The 22,092-nt window shown below is 38.5% G+C and overlaps 1 protein-coding gene across 1 annotated transcript in view; it reads right to left on the bottom strand.

Moving 5' to 3' along the window:
• COL19A1 (collagen type XIX alpha 1 chain) overlaps positions 1-22,092 on the bottom strand; it is a 448,270-nt gene that overhangs the window by 404,887 nt on the left and 21,291 nt on the right. The window contains exons 3-4 of the mRNA XM_045161980.1: positions 13,392-13,466; positions 12,314-12,413 (exon numbers count right to left, since the gene is read on the bottom strand). Of these exons, the coding sequence (XP_045017915.1) occupies positions 12,314-12,413; positions 13,392-13,466 (175 nt within the window). The remainder of the gene's footprint in view (positions 1-12,313; positions 12,414-13,391; positions 13,467-22,092) is intronic.

Consider the following 22,092-nt stretch of genomic DNA (forward strand, 5'->3'; position numbering starts at 1 on the left):
GAAGTACACTAAGTGATATAAGCCAGACCCCGAAGGACCAGTGCTATAGGATTCCACAACCCTAGAAGAGTCAAGAGACAGAAAGTAGAATGATGGTTGTCAGGGGCTAGGGGAAGAATGATGAGGAGTTATTGTTTTATGGGTACGGTTTCAGTTTGGGAAGGTGAAAAACTTCTGGGAGTGGCGGTGGTGATGCCTGCACAACATGAAGTTACTTAATGCCACTGAACTGCACACTGAAAAGTGGTTAAAATTGTAACTGTGATATTATAAGAAAGCAATAAATCACACACACACACAAAGAACAGAGACGCACTTCCTTCTGAGCATGAGTGCATGCGCAACACTCATGGGGCTCCCAGAAATAATAAGCACAGCCTTTAAGAGGGAGCTGAGGTTCTGCTGTTGTGCAGGTAAAAAGTAGGACTCCTACCCATGTAGGCACTGATCTTACTCTGACATGATTTGAACCCACACAGTAATGAGTCCTGGGAACATTTAGATTATCTGAGCCAGAGTGAGAGCTCAGCATTAAGGAGACTTGCTTGAGAACATCAGTGAGGGCAGTGTAGAAGGTCAACTGTCTAGAATGTGCAGGATTCCACTGTGCAGAAATGGTGTACAACTGTGACAGAGAGAAATGAGTCCACAAAGGCAGGTCTGAGCCACACTGAGGTCACCGGCATCGGGTGCAGGACAGTGGTCACCAGTGACTCGGAAAGAGACATTTCCTCAGTATTCAGGAGTCCTAGTCATATCTGAATGGGTTACGGGGTGTGTGAGCAAGTGAAAGTGGTCAGTTACATTCTTCCTTTGGGCAGTTTGGGAGGAATAGGGACTGTCAAGGGAACATGTTTCTAGAACAAGGAAGAATTAAATATGTATTTGTAGATTAAGGGGACAGGATCCCGTGAAGAGGGTATCAAAAACAAGAGCAAAGAGGATCATGTGTGGATCAAAGTCTTAAAGGAGGTTGACAAAGAGAAGATTAGGAGCACAAGTGAAGGGGGTTAACCTTGGAAAGTGGAGGCTCCCCTTGGAAGAGGACAGCTGAAGCAGAAAAATTCCAAGGTGGAAAGCCCAAATTGAGATGGTTCAGTTAAGGGAAATAATTGTTGACACAACATCTGGTCAATTCAGTCTCATAGTCAACCAACCAGATGTTAATTCTACATGGCATGATCACACGTGTCCACATAAGTTTAAAGTTTCACTGAACCTGTGATTGCTTCTAAAGTACAGAGCCAGTGTGAGAGAAATTATTAAAGTCAATTATTTGAATATATTGCTTTTCCATTTAAAATGATAAAAACTTTAACCTAATCTGGAAAATGTATTTTAGGAAATGTAAGTGCTAATTAAACCAAGGCATGGACAAGGTATTACCATACTGGTGTGAGTCACATAAAATTACACAAGAAGCTTTATGACTTCCATGCTTATTTTCTGATTAGCCTTTATGGTTAAGTTGGAAGAACTGAAGTCATAATAAATTAATGACTTATTAGTTGACAAAATTATTTTTCTTGAATTGACATAGATTTCAAAGTTTCTCACTGAAATCATAATTGTATCTTCCTATCTGATTCTGTGTCTGAGAATGAGGATTAGACTATCCAGTGTTATTTCATGAAACAGGAAGTCCTGTCAATAAAAAAATTCTAAAGCTATTCTCAAGCACTAATATAACAAAACATCATATATTACTACAATCAGTGCTCTGGGTAACTCATAAATTTAAGGTCATGCTTAACTTTGGGTTTATTGCCATTGTAAAAGCAGTATATTTGCCACCACTAAAGATGGAGGAGGGAGGAGGGTTCAGGATGGGGAGCACATGTATACCTGTGGCGGATTCATTTTGATGTTTGGCAAAACTAATATAGTGTTTGAGGTTTAAAAATAAAATAAAATTTAAAAAAATAAATAAATAAATTAAAAAAATAAATAAATAAAATAAAGATTAATAGCAAATTAATCCTCATAGCATTTTTATGGGGCAAATAAGATTAAAGATGACTCAAGGATGTGCCTCCATGCTTTCTTTCCTTTGTGTATTCTGGAAACCTGCAGTGTACATTCCACAGACACATGTATATAACCTGCACCCAAGCAAAGTCTCTTTGCTGTTGTCCCTTATAAGATTTGATTCATAAGATAAAAAGACAGGTGAAGTAAAAAATGTAATATATAATCCAACCATACAAGTACATTTAATTAATGACTGTCAAAGTGGCCCAAGTAATTACCAAAATAGGACACCTTAATTTTATTACTGTATGCTAATATCTGCATTATTATGACTCCTAAGTAGTAGATTTAACTGGCACTTCACTATTCTCAAGATAAGTGGCATAAGGATATTTAAGATAATTTACATGTAATTAACTATAATTGAAAAGAAGATAAACTCTAGAGATCTGCTGTACATTACACCTCTAGTCAGCAATGACATGCTATGCTATGCTAAGTCGCTTCAGTCGTGTCTGACTCTATGTGACCCCATAGACGGCAGCCCACCAGGCTCTGTCATCCCACTTAAACATTCATTAATACAATAGATGGGTCCCTGGTGGCCCAGATGGTAAAGAATCCACCTGCAATGCAGGAGACCTGGGTTCAGTCCCTGGGTAGAGAAGACCCCCTGGAGAAGGGAATGGCTACCCACTCCAGCATTCTTGCCTGGAGAATTCCACAGAGGAGCCTGGTGGGCTACAGTCCATGGGGTTGTAAAGAGCTGGACATGACTGAGTCACTAATAACACTTTCTTTCACTTCTTTCAAGATGGTAGATATGGTAAATGATGTTTCCAAAATAAAATAAAACAAAATAAATTAGATATGAATGTTGTAGAATCTATATGTGCTTGCCAGACTCCTCTGTCCTTGGGATTCTCCAGGCAAGAATACTGGAGTGGGTTTCCATGCTCTCCTCCATGGAAAGGTTGCCTTTCTCAACCCAGGTAGAATCTATATAGATATGATCAATTACTGACACTTTTTCATTTTGCCCCCAAATATTGAATTATATAAAATTCAATTATATAATTACATAAAATCTGAAGGAGGAAAATGCTTACTTAAATTGATGATAATATTAAATGTTTCTGTTAAATGGACATACAAAGCTGATATTTCATATTATATTATATTTTAGAAGTGTTGGAAGAGGTCATTGACAGGATTTGCCCACCAGATGACCTGTGAGCTGGTCCTGGGCAACCAGAGGGACCACCAGAGGCAACCCTCTCCCCTGTCCTTGGAATGTACTTTTCTGCCTGCTGTTTCCGTGGTAGAAGTTCTTCCAAGGGTACAGCCTTGAGAGAGTAATGTATAGCTGAGACCATCTGGACAGTGTACATGACTGAGCCCCATGAAGGCTCTACATAAACTGTGATTCTGGCCCGTGGCTGTTCAGAGATCTACTGTTCTTCTGGCATGCAAGAAAAGCCTCACACGTAAGTTGCCTTGCTCAGTAAACCTGCCAACTACCCATCTGGGTTGCTTTGCCTTTTTCTGCAGTTTCCCCTTGCCCCCTGAGTACAGGGGCCAATTTCATATTTCATCTGGGGAATTTCTGTGGTTGTGAACCAATAAGGAACCATCTCAACATAAGCTGTTAATGGAATGTACTAATACCCCTTACAGATGACACCACCCTTATGGCAGAAAGTGAAGAGGAACTAAAAAGCCTCTTGATGAAAGTGAAACAGGAGAGTGAAAAAGTTGCCTTAAAGCTCAACATTCAGAAAACTAAGATTATGGCATCTGGTCCCATCACTTCATGGGAAATAGATGGAGAAACAGAGGGAACAGTGTCAGATTTTATTTTTGGGGGGGCTCCAAAATCACTGCAGATGGTGACTGCAGCCATGAAATTAAAAGATGCTTACTCCTTGGAAGGAAAGTTATGACCAACCTAGATAGCATATTCAGAAGCAGAGACATTACTTTGCCAACAAAGGTCCATCTAGTCAAGGCTATGGTTTTTCCTGTGGTCATGTATGAATGTGAAAGTTGGACTGTGAAGAAAGCTGAGCACTGAAGAACTGATGCTTTTGAACTGTGGTATTGGAGAAGACTCTTGAGAGTCCCTTGGACTGCAAGGAGATCCGACCAGTCCATTCTAAAGGAGATCAGCCCTGGGTGTTCTTTGGAAGGACTAATGCTAAAGCTGAAACTCCAATACTTTGGCCACCTCATGTGAAGAGTTGACTCATTGGAAACGACTCTGATGCTGGGAGGGATTGGGGACAGGAGGAGAAGGGGATGACAGAGGATGACGTGGCTGGATGACATCACCAACTCAATGGACATGGGTTTGGGTGGACTCCGGGAGCTGGTGATGGACAGGGAGGCCTGGCGTGCTGCAATTCATGGGGTTGCAAAGAGTCGGACACGACTGAGCGACTGAACTGAACTGAACTGAATACCCCTTAATTTTCTAGAAAAAGATAAGAGGCTCTTGTGATAGAGAAGTAAATATTTCCATGCATTCTTAAAATCTGTATAATACTCTTAAAATTATTTTCTATCTAATATATAAAATTTGCCTAAGTTGCATTAAAAAGAATGAAATAATGCCATTTACAGTAACATGAATGGACCTAGTGATTATCATACTACAATGAAGCAAGTCAGAAAAAGAAAGACAAATACCATACAATATCACTTATATGTAGAATCTAAAAGATGACACAAATGAACTTACCTATGAACAGAAAAATAGGCTCACAGACATAGAGAACAGACTTGTGGTTGCAGAGAGGGAGAGGAAGTAGGGGAGGGATGTATTGGGTGTTTGGGATTAACAGATATAAACTATAATATATTGAATGGATAAGCAGTAAAGTCCTGCTAGATAGCACAGGAAACTACATTTAATATCCTGTGACAACTCATAAAGGAAAACAATGTGAAAAAGAATTTATTAATATATATGTATTACTGAATCATTTTGTTTTATAGCACAAACTAACCCAATATTGTAAATCAACTATACTTCAATAAAAGAAATTATAAAAAATAAAATAAAATTTGGATAAGTTGTATGATTTTAAAAAATTTATTAATTGTGAACCTATCAGCTTTTTCCTTTGTCTTAAGAATGTATGATTTAAGGACTCACTGCACATTTCTGGTATGCCAAACTATAGTTTAGGAAATACAGTGACAGAAAAATTATAACAGAGAACAAATCTGACTCTATATTGGATCTGTTTCTTTTACTTTAACCTTTGTTAAAGGTTCTAATGCTTTTGCTATAAGTTAATTTATTCAGACTTAAATGGAAGAAAGTAGGGAAAACCACTAGACCATTCAGGTATGACCTAAATCAAATCCCTTATGATTATACAGTGAAAGTGAGAAATAGATTTAAGGGACTAGATCTGATAGATAGAGTGCCTGATGAACTATGCAATGAGGTTCGTGACATTGTACAGGAGACAGGGATCAAGACCATCCCCATGGAAAAGAAATGCAAAAAAGCAAAATGGCTGTCTGGGGAGGCCTTACAAATAGCTGTGAAAAGAAGAGAAGCAAAAAGCAAAGGAGAAAAGGAAAGATATAAGCATCTGAATGCAGAGTTCCAAAGAATAGCAAGAATAGATAAGAAAGCCTTCTTAAGTGATCAATGCAAAGAAATAGAGGAAAACAAGAGAATGGGAAAGACTAGAGATCTCTTCAAGAAAATTCGAGATACCAAGGGAACATTTCAGGCAAAGATGGGCTCGATAAAGGACAGAAATGGCATGGATCAAACAGAAGCAAAAGATATTAAGAAAAGATGGCAAGAATACACAGAAGAACTGTACAAAAAAGATCTTCATGACCCAGATAATCATGATGGTGTGATCACTGACCTAGAGCCAGACATCCTGGAATGTGAAGTCAAGTGGGCCTTAGAAAGCATCACTATGAACAAAGCTAGTGGAGGTGATGGAATTCCAGTTGAGCTATTCCAAATCCTGAAAGATGATGCTGTGAAAGTGCTGCCCTCAATATGCCAGCAAATTTGGAAAACTCAGCAGTGGCCACAGGACTGGAAAAGGTCGGTTTTCATTCCAGTCCCAAATAAAGGCAATGCCAAAGAATGCTCAAACTACTGCACAATTGCACTCATCTCACATGCTAGTAAAGTAATGCTCAAAATTCTCCAAGCCAGGCTTCAGCAATATGTGAACCATGAACTTCCTGATGTTCAAGCTGGTTTTAGAAAAGGCAGAGGAACCAGAGATCAAATTGCCAACATCCGCTGGATCATGGAAAAAGCAAGAGAGTTCCAGAAAAACATCTATTTCTGCTTTGTTGACTATGCCAAAGCCTTTGACTGTGTGGATCACAATAAACTGGAAAATTCTGAAAGAGATGGGAATACCAGACCACCTGATCTGCCTCTTGATAAATTTGTATGCAGGTCAGGAAGCAACAGTTAGAACTGGACATGGAACAACAGACTGGTTCCAAATAGGAAAAGGAGTACGTCAAGGCTGTATATTGTCATCCTGCTTATTTAACTTATATGCAGAGTACATCATGAGAAACGCTGGGCTGGATGAAGCACAAGCTGGAATCAAGATTGCCGGGAGAAATATCAATAACCTCAGACATGCAGATGGCACCACCCTTATGGCAGAAAGTGAAAAGGAACTAAAGAGCCTCTTGATGAAAGTGAAAGAGGAGAGTGAAAAAGTTGGCTTAAAGCTCAACGTTCAGAAAACTAAGATCATGGCATCTGGTCCCATCACTTCATGGGAAATAGATGGGGAAACAGTGGAAACAGTGTCAGACTTTAATTTTTGGGGCTCCAAAATCACTGCAGATGGTGACTGCAGCCATGAAATTAAAAGACACTTACTCCTTGGAAGGAAAGTTAAAACCAACCTAGACAGCATATTGAAAAGCAGAGACATTACTTTGCCAACAAAAAGGTCCATCTAGTCAAGGCTATGGTTTTTCCAGTGGTCATGTATGGATGTGAGAGTTGGACTGTGAAGAAAGCTGAGCGCTGAAGAACTGATGCTTTTGAACTGTGGTGGAGAAGACTCTTGAGAGTCCCTTGGACTGCAAGGACATCCAACCAGTCCATTCTGAAGGAGATCAGCCCTGGGATTTCTTTGGAAGGAATGATGCTAAAGCTGAAACTCCAATACTTTGGCCACCTCATGCAAAGAATTGACTCATTGGAAAAGACTCTGATGCTGGGAGGGATTGGGGGCGGGAGGAGAAGGGGATGACAGAGGATGACATGGCTGGATGGCATCACTGACTCGATGGACGTGAGTCTGGGTGAACTCCAGGAGTTGGTGATGGACAGGGAGGCCTGGCGTGCTGCGATTCATGGGGTCGCAAAGAGTTGGACATGACTGAGCGACTGAACTGAACTGAACTGAACTGAATCTATTAAAAAAAAATGTTACCTATAGCCTGAAATATACACGATAGCCCATTTTCATGACTCTAACCTTTAAAGGTATAGTGTTTTTCCATTCATACAGACATAAAAAGTTGCAGAACAGAGAATAGCATTTGTCTTGTTGAGGGTTTATAGGAACACTATGAAACCAGACCTATGGATGCTGTAAGAACAAAGGATTCCAACACCAAGAAGTTTGCAACAACCAGCAACACTCCTCCCCTTTCATGAACTCCACCTCAGGAAGATGGCTCTTTGGGACACTTGTCCAGCATCTTCTCTCGCCTCATTGGCTTGCTGTGCAGCGAGCAGTACGCGCTTGGACTGGTTAACAGACATATGTGCAGCTGTCAGTCAATCTCATGTAAACAGCTGGACAGCTTTTTACTAAGTCACATTTCATTACATGGGAAACTTCCTATATAGAACGCCCCAAATGAAATCCAAGGAATGCATAAATATTCATTTTCTATAGTTTAATGAAATGATGAAGTAATCCTCCCAAAATTTTCAGCAATGAGAAGCTTCAGTATCAGAGTTTTGAACATAATTTTGAGATTTAGAATTCAACTGGTTTTGAGAACTTGGAGAGGTCCCAAGGAGTAATAAAAATTAAACATGGTTGGAAAACTGGCTCTTCTGAGGGAAGGAATGAAGATACTGAAAATCAGCCTATGTATGATGCTTAAGGAAATGTAGCTTTTATGAGAGGAGTTGTGGGCTTTGAGTCCGGCAGCCTATGCTCAAATGAGAGAACACAGCTCAGTTTCTTCCCAGGTCAAGGCAAGAACAAAGTACAGCTTTTCTTGGCATTGTGTATCTTTCCAGCAGGCTCTGGGAAGGGAAGATTACACCTGCATCCTTCCCCAGTGCAGTCCCAGAGCCTAAGGAAGTGCTCAGGCCACTGTAATCTGCTGCTGCTAAGTCACTTCAGTCGTGTCCGACTCTGTGCGACCCCATAGACGGCAGCCCACCAGGCTCCCCCGTCCCTGGGATTCTCCAGGCAAGAACACTGGAGTGGGTTGCCATTTCCTTCTCCAATGCATGAAAATGAAAAGTGAAAGTGAAGTCGCTCAGTCGTGTCCTACTCTAGCGACCCCATGGACTGCAGCCCACCAGACTCCTCCGTCCATGGGATTTTCCAGGCAAGAGTACTGGAGTGGATTGCCTACAACTTTTATTTATAATTGTTACAAGTTTTGAGTTAAAACACAGAACTTAATAACAAAAAAATCTAATGCCACTGAAGAAATTGGGTGATATCTGCATATCAAATGCAAACAGATGGGTAAAAAATGATGGAACATAATTATAAGTATAGAGCAAGATCTCTAAAAACAAGCTTGGATTTCTACTCAAAACATCAATCTTATGGATTTTTTTGGCTCAATAAACATTTACTGAATGAATGGATACATGAAGAATAAAGAAGGAGGCAATGGATGAGTAAGTGGTGGGTCTTAACTGGCCTCTTTAGTTAGAAAAACAGAGGAAACAACCTTCTGGTACATTGTAGTGTTATTTAATATAGTACAGTAATAAAAGTCTGAGCATAATGTGAAGGTTTGTGTAGAAAAGATATACCCATAGTGTAAACCATTCAATAGTAGCAAAGACTGGGGGCTGATGATGCTCTGCAATATACATAACAGTTTTCCCATATTTAGGAATATTTCCAAGGGAACTGTTAAGGCTTAAGATGCCAGAACCATTAAAAAAAAAAAAAAAAACCTGAAAATCTTCTTAAAAACTCTGTACATTTTCTATGTATATAGTGTGGGGTTTCCTAGTTGCTGAGGATTATTATGTATTACAAAACACAAATTTGAAGACCTTCCTCCAGCTCATTTTTTCCATGTAAAGCTGTGAAATTAAATAGACCTTTGCTTCCAGAATGCAACCACCAGTTTAATGAAAGAGACAGAGAGACAACTCCTCTTCACAGGAGATGTATTTGTTTATAACAAAAGCAAAGAGGACCATATCTGTCAATTATTCCAACTGTTTCTAGCTACACTATCCAAGTTCATAAAATCTTACTAATCCGTGCTGATTATTTTTTCACACATAACTTCATTTTCCCCCACTCTTGGGAACTGTTTCAGTAGCAAAAGCCACCAACTCACATGTATCATCCTAAATTAGAGAAGCTACGGACTTGAGACATATGTGAACCCTCCCTTCCCCCCTCTTTTTGCTAATGGGCCAGAACACTCCAACATACTGAACTTAGGGCCTCAGAATCCTTCTCAACACATTATTCTGTACAGACACAAAACCTGAGAGATAAGGCTCTTAACCATCCTTGAATTCAATAATAAATCAGGAAATTCACTTTTTCTGTTACATTTTAAATTTATTTATTCAACTACTAAGACATTTTTATTTAAAAACATGCTTATATACAAGCAACTAATGAAAGAATTATATTAAACCAAATAAATAAGGTGCTTCATACCATATGCATGTTTTATGAAATTTTCTCTCAAAACTTCACCACTTTCCCTGATAATTGCTGAAACACAATTTAAAGATAATCAGAGCATGATCATCTGGAATATTGGTCTCAATGTGTATAGAAATCATTATTTTTTCTACATAACCAGAGATATGTAACTTGTAAGTTACAAAAAAAAAAAATGCTAAGGGAATTTTCTCCAGAAAGATGATTCTAGAAAACTAGGTAGCAAGCCCCCAATACTTAAAATTTCCTATCCGAAGGAATACTGAAGATGGACATGAATTGAAAAGAAAACCAAACACAGTTCATCAGATGTTCCCGCACCCGTGCGACCTTTCTGGGGACAACAATGTTTACCTGAAGGACCCTCGCAAGAGCTGCCTTTGGGTCCCCAGGTTAAGCCAGGCTAAAGGCACAGTGTCCATTGGGTAGTGACCAACAGTTCATAAGATACCTCCCCTCCTAAGCCTGGAAGATGCCAGAACAGTAAAAAAAAAACAAGCTCAGGCATAGAAAAAGTCCCAATTTCCATGTGAATTAGCATCTGCCTTTTCACATGCTGATTCTGCAAGGCAGCTCATTTACAAATATATAAATAGCTGCAACTTTACTCCAGTCTCATTGAAAAATCAAGATGGCATCATGTGAGAAAAGCATCCTAGCATCTTTGGCTCACAGAGCAAAATGTAAGTGGAGATGAGCCAAGCTACTTGACACTCACTAGTCAGCTTAACCAGATCCCCTCCAGTTTCCTGCAGTGGAGAGACCAGAGTTCTCCAGTGCAGAGCTGGAGAATTAACTTACATCAATTGCCCAGCAGTTGCACAGTGATTTAGAGCCCAAAATCAAAAAATAAATTTCAAGTCATACATAGTATTTATTACCAAGCATACTCAAAAGAGAATGGCACTGTCTAAATGTGGCAACAAGTTTTCTAATGTAGCTACTTAAAATTGTCACTCCTATATTTTGGCCACCTGGCCAGAATTAGAGGGGTTTAAATCATCAGAAGGTGAGAGAGAACATGCATTTTAATTTTTGGAAAAGGATTTATTGCCTTTCTTAAATTCATTAATTAAATTTATGTTTAAGAAACATCTAAAGCAATATATATGAAATATATGAGACACAAACAGACTCTTCTTTACTGCATATGAATACCCAAACAGGGAGCTGTCAAGCCCTGAGGGTTTAATGTGTGCGTGTGAAGCCACTTGCAGGCTTAAGACACCCACGATAGCACAGGTCTGTAAAGTGACATCTGCTGAAGTTCTCCAGCAGACAATCACTGTTACATCCCCTGATATCAAATTACCCTCTTCCTTAGCCCTCTGATTTCTTACAATTAATGAGCAGTTTACTTTTAAGGAACCATATCATTAAACTAAAAGTATCTAAAGGATCACAAAATAGAAAATTTAAAAGAAAATTTTCTCAAGGAGTTAGGAACCTGGTTTACAGGATACCTCTGAGGATGGGCAATGAGATAATTAATGCTATTTCTCTTTGAGAATTTCAAAGCTGAGATTCTCAACAACTCTACCTGGTAACTCAAATATTAGAATACCCATCAGGAAGTGGAAACATCCATGTGTGTTTTCACACAAAAACATCTGTGTTGCATACTAAACCAAGCAGAATGTTATGCTTGATTCATTGCAGTGTAGTCATATACTGCAATGTTCATCTTGGACTCAAAGGCTGAATCTCAGAACCATATATGTTCTATCTGCCTTCTTGATACTCAGGCTTTCTGATTTACTGTGGATCCATCCTCCAGTTACCTATAGTCAACCATACGGTGAATGCTTGCCTTGTATAATTGCTGACCAACTGGCAATATTCAAATGGAAAGTGATTCTTTTTAGCCTCATTTATCAGAAGTATAATAAAGATAACAAACAATAAAAAAGCCTTAGGTAAATCCATTTTGAAATAAATATCAAGATCAAAAAAAAAAGAAAGTTTTTTTATCCTACTGTTTACTCTATACAATATATGCAATGAATAAGGGGTAAATTCTTTTAATTTATCATAGAGCTTATTCCTATGCATGAAGCATGTGGAAATAAATATAATAAATATCAGTCTTTTGTCTCTAAGTCTACATTGGTCTTATGTTTCAAATTCACATTTTAAAATCTAATTTTGGTTAGTCTATTTAAACATAAATAATATTTCTTCAAAAATAGATTTAATTACTATTTTATAATAATCATGCCTCTATCTATACATGTAAATTAACACCACAGAAGAAGATCAGTTTGCAGATTATTAAAAACCACAGTATAAAAACATCACATTTACTGTAGCATTCAAATGATTGTGATACTGTCAAGATAACTTTTTATTTTTAAACAAGTTATTTGGAATCTCTTTAGAGAGTAGTTTATATAGTATTAAAAAACATAAATAAAAATTATTATTTTACTTACATGGTGTCTCTAATAAGAAGTGAACTTCCCAATTTGAAACAGGTTTTATCACCTTCACAAAACACATGTTTCAGAGAAAATCGCTCTGCTAGGTCAAAACCTGTGAAGTGTGACAAATGATTTAATCCAGCAGTTTTATTAAACATAGTAAACTCACAGAGATACTCATTTTTAAATAGGATTTTTTGTAGTCATTATCTGAAGATTGATTATTTCGAGTTAAATCATAAATTTTTTTAATATAAATTTATTTATTTTAATTGAAGGTTAATTACTTTACAATATTGTATTGGTTTTGCCATACCTCAACATGAATCTATAAGAGGACAAAATATATTTCAAGAGATTCAAATATTAATTTTCTTTGATCTAGGAATGATTCTAAATAAATAATCAGAGTCGCTTATTGTACCAGCTCTGATAGCTAAAGACAGAAAACTAGTTAAATAAAAAGCACTATAACGGTGGGGCCCGGTGGGCTGCCATCTATGGGGTCGCACAGAGTTGGACACGACTGAAGTGACTTAGCAGCAGCAGCAGCAGCAGCATACCCATCCAACTGAGATCTAAGCAGCCTTTTTAAAACTATCATGCTTTAGAAAAATATATGTTGGTGTGGGGAAATGCGTGGATTTCAAATGCAGTGTATGGATTATGATTATGCGTGCATGAGTCAGAGTGGAGGGAGGGTGGAGAGAGAAAATGGAGGATTAAAGGGAAAAAGAAAGAGAAAGAAGAGTAGGAATGTTCCAAAATGAACACCGTCACCATACTGGGGTACTGAGATCTTCTTTCTCATATATTTTCTTTATTTCACATTTTCTACAATAGATACGACTTCTATAATTTCAAATAACTTTTGTTCTCCAAGAGGTTGAATTGTTGGTCGTCAGGTTAAACAATGTAGAATTCTGCTCTCAGAAATTTTTGTATATTATCTGCCTGCTTTGCTCTTAATTTTATTGATATTGGCCTTATCATCTTAAATTACAATGTCAAGGAGTCACCTACAATACACAACATGTTTGGTTATAATTTCACACAAAAATGCTTCCTTGTGCAAGATTATCATGCTTACCTGAAACTTCAAGTTTATCTCTGTTGTCTTGTGTAAACCGGCGTCCCTCTGTTCTCAGTATAGGACATTGGTTTTCTATTAAAAAAAAAAAATTTGAGAATTTTCAGTACAGTGTCTATTATTTTTCTTTGAATAAATGTGAATCATTTAATACAATCAGAAATGTAAGATAAAATGGAAAGAAATTAAATCCTTTTATTAAATTTCTTTTAAATGAGGATAAGAGTATTACCCACTTAATTGTGTGTTCTTGAGAATTACATGTGGTTATATACATGAAGTGTCTGGAATAGAGACAATGCCTGTTAGTCTTAGCTATTGTTAGAATTTTATTGCTCTAATATTCTAATTGCTACAATATACTTAACAGTAGGAAATTAGCTAGCTTTAATATTGTTAAATTTTCATATTCAAAGTATATTCTAATATTAGAACAAGTGAACTACTACTATTTTAACACAACTTCTATTCAGGTTTTGGTATTAGTGATATTAAACTTTAGAGCAGAAGGAGACTGCAATGGACTAAATGCGTCCCTCCCCAAATTCCTATGCTGAGGTCTTAATCCCCAGTGTGATGGTATTTGGAAGTGGGGCCTTTAGGACTTGATTAAGTTTGGATGAGGTCATAGGGGTGCAGCCCTCATGATGGGATTCATATCCTTTACAAAAACTGGAGAAATATGAGTTCTTTCCACCTTGTGAGGAATTCAGGAAGAGGGTTCTCACAAGAACTTAGCCAGGTTGTCACACTGATCTCAGACTTAGTCTCCAGAACTGTGATAAATAAATGTCTGTAGGTTAAGTTCCAAACACTATGGTATTTTTGTTAGAGCAGCCTGAAATAAGTTATTAAAATAAAACTAAATAGCAAAGGCAGACTTCTGCTATACTAAAGTGGTCTATAGTGAAAAATAAATGAGATAAAAATCATTGCTGCTGCTGCTGCTGCCGCTAAGTCACTTCAGTCATGTCCGACTCTGTGCGGCCCTATAGATGGCAGCCCACCAGGCTCCTCCATCCCTGGGATTCTCCAGGCAAGAACACTGGAGTGGGTTGCCATTTCCTTCTCCGATGCATGAAAGTGAAAAGTGAAAGTGAAGTCGCTCAGTCGTGTCTGGCTCTTCGCGACCCCATGGACTGCAGCCTACCAGGCTCCTCCGTCCATGGGGTTTTCCAGGCAAGAGAACTGGAGCAGGTTGCCATTGCCTTCTCCAAAAAATCATTGAGAAAATACTAATTATGTGTTGAGGCAATTAATAACGTTCAAAGAAATGATCAAGTTTGCTTCTACTTACAGTGGATTTACACATTCATTGCATCCTGATATATTAATATAATACTATACATGTATACACTAATTTCTTATTATCTGGGGTATATTTAAATTTAATTCAGACTATGGTGACTGCAAAAGTGACTGTAAAGAAAGCTGATTGCCGAAGAATTGATGCTTTTGAACTATGGTGTTGGAGAAAACTCTTGGACTGCAAGTTGATCAAACCAGTCAATCCTAAAGGAAATCATTCCTGAATATTCACTGGAAGGACTGATGCTGAAGCTGAAAATCCAGTACTTTGGCCACCAGATGCGAAGAACTGACTCACTGGAAAAGACCCTGATGCTGAGAAAGATTGAGGGCAAGAGGAGACGGGGACAACGGAGGATGAGATGGTTGGATGGCATCACCGACTCAATGGACACGAGTTTGAGTAAGCTCCGGGAGTTGGTGATGGACAGGGAGGCCTGGCCTGCTGCAGTCCATGGTCCATGAGATCGCAAAGAGTCAGACACGACTGAGTGACTGAACTGACTGACAGCGACTGCAGTCACAATATTAAAAGATGCTTGCTCCTTGGAAGAAAAGTTATGAGAAACCTAGACAGTTTAGTAAAAAGCAGAGACATCGCTTTGTTGACAGAGGTCTATATAGTCAAAGCTATGGTTTTTCCAGTAGTCATGTATGGATGTGAGAGTTGGACTGTAAAGAAGGGTGAGCACTGAAGAACTGATGCTTTCGAACTGTGGTGCTAGAGAAGACTCTTGAGAGTCCCTTGGACAGCAAGGAGATCAAATCAGTCAGTTCTAAAGGAAATCAACCCTGAATATTCATTAGGACTGATGCTGAAGCTGAAGCTCCAGTACTTTGACCATATGATGCAAAGAGCAGTCTCACTGGAAAAGACCCTAAGGCTGGGAAAGATTGAAGGCAGGAGGAGAAGGGGACGTCAGAGGATGAGACGGTTGGATGGCAACATCAAGACAATGAACATGAGTCTGAGCAAACTCTGGGAGACAGTGAAGGACAGGAACGCTTGGTGTGCTGCAGTTCGAATCAGACATGACTTAGTAACTGAACAACAAGATTCTACGAAATTAATAGCCATTTCAGGAGTAATTGCAGCCAGTTTTTATAATATGCCAACTGTACAACTAGACGATTCTTAACCTAAATTGATGAAATATTTTGCCATCTTACAATCACAACCTTATTTTTCCAAAAAATTCATGTTTTCTGAAATTCAGGTTTGGGTTTAATGACCTCAAAGTTTTTATGACACAGAGATGAACTGCTGAAAATCAAACTGTGTCCTGCTCCATGGAAAGTGGAAACTACTGATTCTCCTGGTCAACTGCTCAGCCTCTCAATCCTTCACTTAACAAATGCATCGTTGACTTCAAGGGTGGTGACATGGCCTCAGCTTAATATACCTAACCAGAAGGATAAATCAAGTTATAAATAGTACTACCACTTAATCAGACGTATAAGATGTGACACACACAATTAAAACATATAGCACTGAATAATTTTAAAGAATATTTAGCTACTTTGGAAACTCCTGTCTCAAAGATCTTAACATGATTACAAGCCCTACAAAATAACAAAACTGGATATTTTGTAAATGCTGCCCATTTTTTTTTTTAAGAAAATTGAAGTCATATCCATTTTTATCTGAGTTCATCATCATTTTTATAAAAACTAAATATCCCATCAAGATCTCTGGACTGAAAACTAGACAGTGTTGCAGAGAGAAATTAAAGTCCTAAATAACCTAATGGACTAACCAAGTATTTAGACTGAAAGACTCAATGTCGTTAAGATGTCAATTCTCAATCTTATCTCTAGGTGTAGTTCAGTACCAATTAAAATCCCAGCAGGTTGTGTGTGTATTCCTATGTGAGTGTGTATGTGAAAACTGACAAGCTGATTCTCAAATTTAAGTGGAACTCCAGAAAAACTAGAACAGCTAAGACAAAACTGAAGAAGAAGCCAGAGGATCTACAACATTGTACACCAGGGACTTTTATAATGTAGTGTTGGTGCACATATAAACAAATCAGTAGAACAGACAGTGCAGACACAGACCTGTGCACACGTGATATCCTGATTTACCACAACAGGGCCAGTGCAGTTCAAATGGGAAAGGGATGGTCTTTTCAATCAGTGATTCTGGACCAATGGAACGTCAGTGTAGAACAAAACTGAACCCTTACCTCACACCAGGCACAGAAATTAACTAGAGATTCTCTTAGACATAAATGTGAAAGGTAAAGCAATAAAGGACTACAGAAACATGTAAAATCTTAATGAACTGAGGGTAGAAAATATTCATTGAAAGGGACACAGAAAGCACAAAAGGTTGACAAATTGGCCTTCATTGAAATCTTAATAATCAAAAGACAATGTTAGAAGAGTGAAAAGCCTATCCAGGGACTACTATAATATGTATATCCAACAAAGGATCACATCCAGAACATAAAAAGAATTTTCACAACTTGACTGGGAAAAGTTTGAAAACCCTATCATGATAATGTGAAAAAAAAAAAAAACTAAGCAGTTCACAAAAGAGAATATTCATATTTCCAACCTGCACATGAAAAGGTGCTCAACACCATTAGTAATCAGGGAAATGCAAAGCAAAATCACAGCGAGACCACTAAATGCCTAAAAATTAAAGAACAGCACAAGTGCTAATGAGCATGTGGAGCAGGAGAGATTCCCTGTGTTGCTGCTCATGGGAGTGGAAATCAGTACAACCACTTAAGAAAATTCATAGCATTTCTTAAAGCTAAATAATCATGAACTCAAAGACCTGGAAGGTACAATAACCCAAGAAAAAGGAGTGTAGAGAAATGATGTAAAAGGCTCTTTAAGAAGGGAATATTCCTCGCAGCATTACTCATAAGCATCTAAAACTGGAAACAACCAAATGTTCATTGACAAGAATAAATAAACAAATTGTGGTATATACAATGAAAAAGTGTAGCAATAAAAATGAATGAACCACTGTTATATGCAATACCTGGATGAATTTCATAGATATAATAAGTGGAAAAAAATGCCATTCTCCAAAGAATACAAACTTTCAGTTCAGTTCAGTTGCTCAGTCGTGTCCAACTCTTTGTGACGCCATGAATTGCAGCACGCCAGGCCTCCCTGTCCATCACCAACTCCCGGAGTTCACCCAAACTCATATCCATCGAGTCAGTGATGCCATCCAGCCATCTCATCCTCTGTCATCCCCTTCTCCTCCTGCCCCCAATCCCTCCCAGCATCAGAGTCTTTCTTTTCCAATGAGTCAACTCTTCGCATGAGGTGGCCAAAGTATTGGAGTTTCAGCTTTAGCATCATTCCTTCCAAAGAACACCCAAGGACTGATCTCCTCTAGAATGGACTGGTTGGATCTCCTTGCAGTCCAAGGGACTCTAAAGAGTCTTCTCCAACACCACAGTTTAAAAGCATCAATTCTTCGGTGCTCAGCTTTCTTCACAGTCCAACTTTCACATCCATATATGACCACTGGAAAAACCATAGCCTTGACTAGACGGACCTTTGTTGGCAAAGTAATGTCTCTGCTTTTGAGTATGCTATCTAGGTTGGTCATATAAACTTTAGAATTTCATTTATATGAAGTTCAAGAGATTGTATGACTTAACTATATCAGAGTACTGGTTACCTTGGTAGGGTGTCAGCTGGGATGGGATCCAGGAAAGTCTTCTGGGGTTCTGGAAAGTTCTATAATTGGATCTGAGCGGCAGTTTCACAGATGTATAAATACATTATGCAAAACTTCACTGCACTGTGCACCTAGGATTTGTGGACCTTTGTGTGAGTAATACCTCAACAGAGTGAGGAAAACAGCTTGTGTTTGAGAAAGCACTGTAAGCTAAAATAATTTTTATAAAACAAAACACCAAAATTGTGATCAAATTTTTTACAATGACTTTGAATGACTGTATGACTGTTGTAAATGAGGTTAAGTTTAAATTCTTCACAATGTATATAGGGAGACTCCAACAGATGATTGGCAAGCACACATCCAGACTATGGAAGGAACTTCCTACTATGATGCATTGGTAATGACTGGAAGGTATGTTAGCTTATTGCCAAGTTGGAAACAGTATATATCTTATTTAAATTCTTCTGCAGACTTAATGAATATATGATGATGCCAAGATAATACCCCTGTCACTTTGAAGTAAATAAAATTGAACATTTTCAATAATATTTATGAAAATGCTTTTCACTAAAGTCTTCAGTTTATAAAAATCAAATACAGCTTTATATCTCTAGTATATGTGCTCCGTTATGAAAAGCTGAACAAAAAAAATGAAAACTAAATGTTAATTTAAGTGAAGTAAGTCAGACAAAGACAAATATCATGATATCATTTTATATGTGGAATCTAAAAATATGATATAAATGAGCATATTTACAAAATAGAATTGACTCACAAACATAGAAAACAAACTTCTACAGTTACCAACAGGAAAAGTTGGGGAGAGATAAATTAGAAGTTTGGGATTCATATATACACACTGCTGCTGCTGCTGCTAAGTCACTTCAGTCGTGTGCGACTCTGTGCAACCCCATAGACAGCAGCCCACCAGGCTCTGCCGTCCCTGGGATTCTCCAGGCAAGGACACTGGAGTGGGTTGCCATTTCTTTCTCCAATGCATGAATGTGAAAAGTGAAGGGGAAGTTGCTCAGTCGTGTCCGACTCAGCGACCCCATGGATTGCAGCCTACCAGGCTCCTCCGTCCATGGGATTTTCCCAGCAAGAGTACCGGAGTGTAGATATACATACTACTATATATAAAATGGAAAAACAACGAGGACCTACTATATAGCACAGAGAACTATACTCAGTATCTTATAATAACCTATAATGGAAAAGAATCTGAAAAAGAATATATATATATATATATGAAGGCAATGGCACCCCGCTCCAGTACCCTTGCCTGGAAAATCCCATGGACAGAGGAGCCTGGTAGGCTGCAGTCCATGGGGTCGCTAGGAGTCGGACAAGACTGAGCGACTTCACTTCCACTTTTCACTTTCATGCATTGGAGAAGGAAATGGCAACCCACTCCAGTGTTCTTGCCTGGAGAATCCCAGGGACGAGGGAGCCTGCTGGGCTGCCATCTATGGAGTCACTCAGAGTCGGACATGACTGAAGCGATGCAGTATATATATATATATATATATATATATATATATGACTTTTCTGTACACCTGAAACTAACACAATATTGTAAGTCAACTATATTTCTGTTGAAAATAAAACAACTAAATGTTAATTCCTTGGGTGTAAGACTCAAGGTACAATAAGCTGAATGCATGGGTCTCATGGGTCATTGCATAAAAAAGGCAATACAATAGAAGTAGATATAAAAAATTGGATATGTCAATTTCTTTAAGCAATGACACATTTTAATATAAAGTAAATCATACTTTTGGGGTAAATGTGCATGTATCTTGAAGAACTACTGAGAAGACCCAAATATCCAAGCATCCTATCAGATAGACAGGAGAATTTAGGTAGGGGTAGTGTTTCAAAGGCTCATGGTAACCTTTCAAAAGTAATTACTAAAAATTCACCACAAAAGATGCACAACTTGGGGGCCCTTAATCAACAGACCTTTTCAAATGTTAATGCAGAAGTCTTTGACAGATTTATCTTAAGATGCTGTTGGTGACTGTTAGACCCCCTTTCTGCCTGACTTAGCTTGAAGGACCCGGGCAGTTCATAGGGTTGGAAGGATACTGCAAGGGGTTAAAGCACCAGACAGGAAGGCTAGGTCAGATTTGGGAAAGATTATCTGATTTCATCGAGATTATCTACAAAAATTACATATATTTTAAAAAGATTTTTATCCTTCTCTTCCTTTAAAAATTAGAAACCGGAGGACCCGAGAACAAGTCATTTAAGAGAAGTTATGTGACTTCCCTCCAGATTACACAGTGACTTGATGGCAGTGATGAAATAAAACTCATTTCCCTGTTTTTCCCCCTGTATTGTACATGCTTCTTAAAATCACATTCCAAACAAACAGAGTACCTATGATATTCTCTTTATTTAGTAGAAATGTATTTTGTCCTCGCTTTCAGTTTGAAACATGTGCTTGAAAAAAATCACTTGTTCCCTTAATCTCTAAATCCTTCTCCTTGTTCTCACCTGCTGACATGGCCTCCTATTCAACTGGTATGCGTTCTAGTCCAGAAACTAGATCACATGCCTTTCGAAACATATTTTTCCTATCATTGCTCTGGTCTTTCCATGCCCACTTATATGTTAAAGTCGTCAGTTTGGTATTCATGAAAGGCAGTTTGTATTCCTTCTTTCTCCTCTCAAATAGCACAGGGATGGAAGGGATTACATGGGAGCAACGTGTGCGACACGAGAAGGGAAGGAGGGCATCAGCTGCCTCCTGAGAAACTGCAACATGTCTCTCTCTTGTCTGTTTTGACTGCTTTATTTTTTCTATTTCTTCATATCCTCAGGAATACACATACTGTATTATGGAATTGTGTGTGTTAGTTGCTTAGTCGTGTCCGACTCTTTGCAACCCCATAGATTGCAGCCCACCAGGCCCCTCTGTCCATGGGATTCTCCAGGCAAGAACACTGGAGTGGGTTACCACCTCCTTCTCCAAAGGAACTATAGAAAGAAAGAAAGTGAAGTTGCTCAGTCGTGTCCGACTCTTTGTGACCCCATGGATTGTAGCCTACCAGGCTCCTCCATCCGTGGAATTTTCCAGGCAAGAGAACTGGAGTAGGGTGCCATTGCCTTCTTCAGTATTATGGAATTATTACCTCTATAATCACAGTTAAGTCTGTCTAGTTTCACAGGCGTTCTGTTTATCACTGTTCTTTTTTATTGAGGTATAGTTGATGTACGTTATATGTTTCAAGTGTACAACACAGTTGTATAATTTTAAAAGCTTATACTACATTTATAGTTATTATAAAATATTGGCTATATTCCAAGCGACAATGCTTATATTTGTAGCATATTTTATACATAATAGCTTGTACCTTTTAATCTCCTACCCCTATATTACCCCCTCTCTCTTCCACTGGTAACCACTAGTTTGTCCTCTACATTGTGGGTCCATTTCTTTTTTGTTACATTCGGTAGTTCATTTTGCTTTCTAGATTCCGTCTTTCTCTGTCTGGCTTCCCGGGTGGCTCAGTGGTAAAGAATCTGCCTGCCAATGCAGAAGATGCAGGTTTGATCCCTGGGTCAGGAAGATTCCCCAGAGAAGGAAATGGAAACCGGCTCCAGTATTACTGCCTGGAGAATCCCATGGACAGAGGAGCCTGGCAGGCTACAGTCCATGGGACATACCATTTAGCATAATACCCTCCAAGCCCACCCATGTTGCTGCAAATGGCAAAATTTCATTCCTTTCTATGG

The sequence above is a fragment of the Bubalus bubalis genome, chromosome 10 (assembly GCF_019923935.1).
Source record: "Bubalus bubalis isolate 160015118507 breed Murrah chromosome 10, NDDB_SH_1, whole genome shotgun sequence".
NCBI lineage: Eukaryota > Metazoa > Chordata > Mammalia > Artiodactyla > Bovidae > Bubalus > Bubalus bubalis.